The 7,418-nt window shown below is 40.6% G+C and overlaps 1 protein-coding gene across 2 annotated transcripts; it reads left to right on the forward strand.

Annotated features, from left to right (window-relative positions):
• Positions 1–481: 481 nt before the first annotated feature.
• ormdl3 (ORMDL sphingolipid biosynthesis regulator 3) lies at positions 482–7,137 on the forward strand. Of its 2 annotated transcripts, none has more exons than XM_044102752.1 (4): positions 482–885; positions 2,864–3,067; positions 3,286–3,437; positions 6,126–7,137. In XM_044102752.1, exons 2-4 carry the CDS (start codon positions 2,894–2,896, stop codon positions 6,259–6,261), a joined length of 462 nt encoding a protein of 153 aa, XP_043958687.1. In that variant the 5' UTR covers positions 482–885; positions 2,864–2,893; the 3' UTR covers positions 6,262–7,137. The 2 variants fall into 2 exon arrangements, with proteins under 2 accessions (XP_043958687.1, XP_043958686.1); XM_044102751.1 differs by having other exon boundaries at positions 482–804.
• Positions 7,138–7,418: the final 281 nt, after the last annotated feature.

Genomic DNA, 7,418 nt, shown 5'->3' on the forward strand with positions numbered 1-7,418 from the left:
TACTCAATTAATGTATATTCATTCATTCATTTAACCACCCACCCCATTATGTATTTGTATTTACCATCCATTTATTCATCTCTGTAGAAATATCACTTTTAAACTAAAAGTTCGACAATGGAAATGTGAGAAATTTTGGGTTAGAAACTGGATGAATGAAGCAGGAGCACTTCATCCATGTGTTGTAGAATGTAATACTAGAGCTGTAGCTCTCATAGTAGCTCAAAACTAGAGTTGGAAAAAAAAAACAATTAGGAAGCTCAGAAATGTTTGTTTTTTACATACACACAAAAAATCACACACAGTTCGTTACATAATATAATATAATATAATATAATTTGTCTGCCCTGAACGCCACTCATTTTTCTTAATCCCACCTCTCTTGGATTACGTGAAGGGGGCGTCGTCCACGACGGCTCACCGTACCAAACGCTCATTGCTCGACTCACGCCACGTGACACAAGCCAACCAACCGCTGCAAAATGCGATGAGCGAAGCCTCCGCGAAGGCATGCGTCCGTGAGAGTGAATGTATCAGTGACGGGCTCTTTGTGGACTGTGCCGTGTCGTCAGCAGCTGGCGTTGTGGAGAACGGTGTGGAAGCGGAGCATCGCTGATCTGCGCCTCTCCGAGCGGATGGTTCCACTCTGAGCGGTCGTGTGGAGCTCAGGGAGAGCAGGAAAGAGACAGTTGGAAGCACCCGGACCTCTCCCGGTTACATAACTGAGTTTATAGATTACACAAAACCAGTGATAACGGACTGTTGCCCCCGACCAGGTCGGAGTTCAACCACTTTCCCCAGCCGGTAAGTGGAAACTCACTGAACTGAAGAGAAATCGGCTCAGCTTCCCTCTAGCCGAATTGGCTGGAGGACATTCAGTCTGAGGTAATCCAGTTTGCAGGTAAGTAAGTTTGCATGCTGGGATGCGGCTGTTCGGTGACGGCAGTGAGTTATTTTTCTCTCTCTGAGGACTTTACCTCGTCTCTTAAGGTTACTTCTTGAAATAACAACAAAAATTTTGACATTTGTTAATCTTCATGCTGTTTTTCCGTTACTGAAAATGTTATTATAGCCTGGCAGACGCGCTTTTTATTCATTTTTTTTGTATTGTAAACATCTTCAGGCCCCTTGAACTTTTTCACATTATGCCATAATTCAGCCACAAACTTAAGTGTATTTGATTGAATGTAAGTAATCTGCAGCCCCTAATAGGTTTTTCTTTACCACTGTCTATAACTTGACTCATTCCATAATCCCATAGACACTGACCAGCTGTTATGTCCTTAGTGAAAGCAACAACAAAAGATCCCCATGCATGATGGTGCAGTCACCGTGCTTCATAGTGGAGATGGTGTGTTCAGAATGGGATGCAGTGTTAGCTTTTGCGAAAGTTGAATTGTTGATGTTGAAAGCTTTGTTTTGTAACTTAACTCAACTTTGAGCTTCTCTATTTCCTCCCTGACCTGCACATGGTCTTAATGATGCTCTTTCTCTGAAAACAAAACCTGCTGAGGCCTTTGACACCTGGATTTGTACTTCCTGCGGTACAAATCACACCTAGTTATTTATGAATTAGGTGTTACTTCTGAAGGCAACAAATCAGATTATAATTAGAAGTATTAGATAAAGGTAGCTAAATACATGTTGTACTTTTCAAGCTTTGATATAATTAGTTTCACTTATTCAGTCAACTTCATAATTATCCACTAGTTTGTCACGAAAAGCTCGGATAGAATCCATGACAGTTGTAGGTTTAATGTTTTCACTTGAAGTCAGAGTTTGTAATCTATTTTATTAGATGGGTCAGCCAAAATGTTCTACAAAACAAATATCAATTTAGTGATTCAGCTAGACTTTCAAATGATACCAGCATTTTGTATTTTAGCAAAAAAAAGAGAAACATATGGAGTAACTGATGCTTATAAGACCATAAAGTAAAATGGAATAAATTAAGATGAACGCTCAGAATATGCATAAGATCAGAAGTATCCCGAAGTACTAATGTTTAGGTAAACTGTAAGTAAATTTCTGACTGAACTAAGTTCAGGGTCTCAACCAAATGCAAATGTGGAGACGGATTGTTTCACAGCCTCAGGCTATGACCAGATAGCCTTGTTCTCCTTTACTTCTCTGTCTTATGACTGGAATGACTAATAAATCTTACATTCACAAAGAGAGTCACTGACAAATTGAACGTTTTGTCAGAAGATTAACTAGTTATGCTCTGCTCTCCATGCAGTCACTGCTTTAATGATGGTCTTCAATAAATTCTTATATAAATCTTAATTTATTTTATTAAATCAAAAACTGGAACACATTTGTTTATTTCAAGAGGTTTTTAGTTTAAATGCCATCAATTAAAAGGTGAAAAAGAATAAATGATTTTAGAATAGAAAAACAAATCAAATGAAAAACAGATTTTAATGTGATATACTTCCTGATCGTGAGTTAAACTCAAAAAGTTGTCACCAGAAATTTAACCCAAAATTGCCAGAATTTCATTTTCTTTTCTTTAGTGATTCATTAAAACCAAATGTTTTGTAATGCAAGTTTTACATAGGGTATATATGGCAAATCTTTTTTCATCACAACAAAAGGAGCATAATAATTAATATTGCATGGACAATTTGGAATAAAATCATCACTAGTAAACAGATTTCGAGTGTTTGGAGTTCATACTTTACTCATCAACTCACCAGTTTCCCTGCAGCTCTATAGTACTAAAAATCCAAGATGTCTAATGAGACTATGGGTCATTGTCCTGTGATCTATCAATCAACAAGGACTGTTAAATAATTACCTTCTGCAACCAAGACAAAGCCATAGCCATATACATTTGGACTTTTTGTTTATATGGTATCAGGTGATTCCAGCGACATCAGTGCACGGCGCCATGAACGTGGGCACAGCGCACAGCGAGGTGAACCCTAACACCAGGGTGATGAACAGCAGGGGCATCTGGCTGTCTTACATCCTGGGCATCGGCTTGCTGCACATCATCCTGCTCAGCATCCCCTTCGTCAGCGTCCCGGTCGTCTGGACCCTCACCAACCTCATCCACAATCTGGTGAGAGGAATTCCCGCGGGCTTTACTTCCACCATATGGCTTTGACATTTTGTGAGTGAGATGGGTCAGCGAAGGATCGATGCAGGATCTGAAAAGCGTTTGTTTGGTGGTTCAAATTAAGACCACTGTCTTAACAGTGAACTTTGAGGAAAAGCCAAATTTCCCAGTTTTCTCCTGTTAATATCTCTGATTTGCCGGTTGTTGTGTGTTCGTTGCAGTGCATGTACCTCCTGCTTCACACGGTCAAAGGGACTCCCTTCGAGACCCCGGATCAGGGCAAGGCTCGCCTCCTGACCCACTGGGAGCAGATGGACTACGGCGTACAGTTCACCGCTTCACGAAAGTTCCTCACAATCACACCCATTGTGCTGTAAGTGACCCACCCATTCTCCCCTCATCGCTGAGGTTCCCTTGATCCGTTTTCTTTCTTCTTCTGCTCTCTGTTACCTTTGCTCTCGCGAAGTGGGCCAGTAGATTACGATGGTTACTCACCGCACCCACAAACTGACAGAGGACTTGGGTTTTCCGCAGGTGCACCCATAAGTGCTCTCCTGGCTTTTTCTTCCCTTGTTATCATGAGAGTTCAGTTTACAGCTTCCTGGGTCGGATTTGCAGCCTCAGCAAGAATACTGTAATGAGAGCAGCCCTGCAGGTGTACACTGTGCTTCTGTACACATTTGTCGTCTCGTTTTGCACTCAGCGCCAACAGGAAGTAGTTTGTCAGCGCGGGAACGTAACAGCAGTGCAGGATGTCATAAGTCTTTAGAGGCCTTAAAATGTGTTGCTGTTACCAAGACAACAGCTCAGAGCATTTTCAATTCTCATTAAGTGTTGCCTGGTTAATTAAAAGTGAAATTAAGCTATAAATGAAATCCAAGAGTAAGGTATAGAAATTTACTTTGTGTCATTAAAATGTCATATCAGGTAACAAGATGACTAAAAAAAAAAGCTGCTTGGTCGGTACTAAATGTCCTGTGGCAGATGGAGCCTCATTGTAGTTTACAAAAAGCTGTATCAGAAAAGACCAAAACTTCAAAAATATGAAAGGGCAAAGGGACAAAATGACCTGCATCCGTCTGTTTTGTTACTCTGTATTTTGAGGAGACTACTTCCATTATGTTTATGTAATTTATTATTTACAAACATAGCTGTGGGGTGGATATGGAATACGTTGGATCAAAATGTGCCTGATATAAATTGTCACCTTTTTTATGTGGATGATAGTCATTCATTGCTTTGCATTGTTTCTTGAACTGGCCATGAAGCACTTAGAGGCTGCTTTTAATGTCTTTCAGTATAAGGTACTTAAACCGAAGCTTGTTCTGAATGTGTTTTAAGACAAAGCTTCTGATTTTAAGCAACTCTAAAGTTACACCACATATATTCTTGCTGTGGTTACCCTGGATGGAAAGATCATAGAGATGATCAGTTCCTATAAATACTTAGGTATGTTAATGGAAGACGTCCTCAATTAGGGAGATGAATATGAATAAAACTAGATTTGTATTAATGCAATAAGCTGTTGCTGCCACTTTTTTAATCGGTGTTGAACTGTAGTGACCTTTTGTATATTTGTGCTTCTTCCCAGTGTCTTCATTAGATCGATACAGGTTATCATTCTGCCCTGAGATTTACAGTATAGCAAAATGCAACATCTTGACCCACACGCTCAAGAAAGGCACAAAAGATCACCAGGCAATAGTCCTTGCGTTCCAATAATCGGCTCTTGGTTTCTGGAAAAAAAGACGTTTGCCTGCCGGGTCTCGCAACATGGAACACTCTGCAAAATGTCTTGTATCACAACAGTTTAAGTTCCCTGGGGAAGTTTAAAGCTAGATCGACAGATTGATGGTTTTAGACGCGGGTTCTTAAATTGTCAGCCTTTAATTCTGTCTGATGTAACATTTACAAACTGTGTCCATTGTTTTTCCTAGCCATTAGCTTACTGGTTAGTTAGCTCAGCTTCACACACACAACCACCTGAACTGCTGGTTCTTTGGAAGCTATGACTAACAGAGAAAATCCCCTTCTATCATTACATGTGGTAATTTAACGCTTGCACGTCCATACTGAACTGTAGTATTGCTGTTCTAACCTTTTACTATTATTTGTTATTTGTCTGAGATATTTCTCAATATTTTGTTTTGTTTTATTATCATGATTCATTAGTTGGTTGATTTGATCAGTTTGCTTATTTTTCATTTTTGTCTTTTTAGAGAAAAATGCTCTGTGAAAAATTGCTCTGTAATATCACCACATTAGGCTCGTGTTGTGAGAACCGTAAGACTGAATGTTGGTTGTGTAATAATTTCTGATATTCAATTCAAAAATACCTTATGGATCTCAAAGAGAAATTTATGATTGTTGTAACTCATTAATTGAAGTGGTTCCCTGACTTGTTATTTTAACTAAGATAAATTCTATCTTTTATTGGTTTTGTTAAAAAATAAATGCCAATCCAAAAAGTTAGGGTTTTTGGAGTGAAAATCTGGATTCACATTTGAATGAAATGGCAGGATGGAAGGCCATTCTTGCTGGAAAATCCTCCAATCTGAGTGAATCACATTTTTTTCCCCCTCCAGGGGGTCTTTTGTGGGCTCTAGTGTCCCTTTATACACAAGTAGGCAGACAGGAAGGGGGAAGGAGAGGGGAGAAGACATGCGGCAAATGTTGCCGGGTCCGGGAGTCGAACCCGCGCTGGCCACTTCGAGGACTGAAGGCCTCCAAATATGGGTCGCGCTATCCCCTACGCCACCACGGCACGCCCAGTGAATCACATTTTTATGCTAAAAAAGCTAAAGCTAATTGCATTAAAATCAATTAATATGCATCTAATGATTCTCAAGGATAATCTGAAAACAGCATGAAATGTCACCCAAAAAACGGACCGTTTTTACTGTTTTCTTGCAGATCTGGCCAACACTTCAGCTTTTAAGCACAGAAAAGGGTCAACTTCTACCAAAGTAAAAAACATAAATCTGTGATGTTGAACATGTTCCTGACGACTCCTTGAACTCAGATTCTCCATCTCCTTTCTCCGTTTCTCTTTTTGCTTCAGGTATATATTAACCAGCTTCTACACAAAGTACGACAGAGCCCATTTTGTGGTCAACACCGTGTCCTTGCTCACGGTGCTCATTCCCAAACTGCCACAGCTGCACGGTGTTCGGATCTTTGGGATTAACAAGTACTGACAGCATGGAAGAAGAAGAGATGGAGGTTTACGGTCCCCCCCTGGACCGCTCAGAGCACACAGTGTAATGGGCCTCTGATGAGGACCTTTCGCACCTTATTCTATGGAGGAGCTCCATAAAGGAAACCTGCTGAGGATGCCGTCACGGTTCCCAATCGGCAAGACTCCGAGGAGAAAGCACAAGCGCACAGCGTCATCTTTGCAACAAGCTGTGGTTCATCCTCATGGTTTACAAACACTTTACATTTTATTTAAAGATGAATTTCTGACATTTCCGAAGACAGTGCTGGAAAAATAAGTCTGTGCTGTTTCACTCCGCTGGCACTAAGAGGCCGTTTTCAAAGTTAAGTTTTGTTTAATGATACACTACTGTATTTATTCAGCCTCGCTCAAGGCTGCAGCTTCGTCTCTTTTGAGGTTTTGCGGCTTCAGTTGAGAGCAACAATTCTACACTGACGTGGTGAGAACTGCTGGAGAGGCGAGACACAAGAAACCACCTAGTTATATTTGGCTCCCTTCTGCTCTGCTCTTCGCGGGGTCAAGACCGGGAAGTTGAGCAGCTCTTATTTTTATCTGGCCGTTTCCATATTTGGAAAATGCTTGTCCTGGTTTGCCCTGTATGCAAAGTCCTCTGGCACAGAATGCGTGAGCCGTCTGGGACAGACCAGCAGACCCACAGTCTCAGTTGAGAGATAAGATTTTATTAAAATACCAACAAGGGGACACGTTTACACGATAGAGGTACTTGCTTCAGCTGGCTCCTGTTGGCAGGTCAGTTGAATGTAATCTGATTACAAAATGCCACATATTATTCAAGATGTTTTTCTTATTTACTTAGGAGATGCACAGATTAAAATCCCTCTGAATTATGACATTAGGTTGTCTCATCGTCTTTACATCTGTGTGTTTTGTGCAAAAAAAAAAAAAAGCCGGATTTCTTTGATGTTTCTATTCAATCCATGTTTTAGATCCAATTAAGCTTGAATTTGGCAAGTTAGCATCACTAGCAAGGCACTGTGGTGTACCAAGATTTTAAAAATCTGAGGTTTCAAAACTCAACTGCAAGCCCAAACCCAGGGGGGTTGGTGCCCACTGCTGGTAAGCTGGCTGAAAGAAGGCTCCTACACCTCGTCTTTGCGTTTGAGAAAAACTAAATTG

Source organism: Gambusia affinis, linkage group LG20, assembly GCF_019740435.1.
Source record: "Gambusia affinis linkage group LG20, SWU_Gaff_1.0, whole genome shotgun sequence".
In the NCBI taxonomy this organism is placed as follows: Eukaryota; Metazoa; Chordata; class Actinopteri; order Cyprinodontiformes; family Poeciliidae; genus Gambusia; species Gambusia affinis.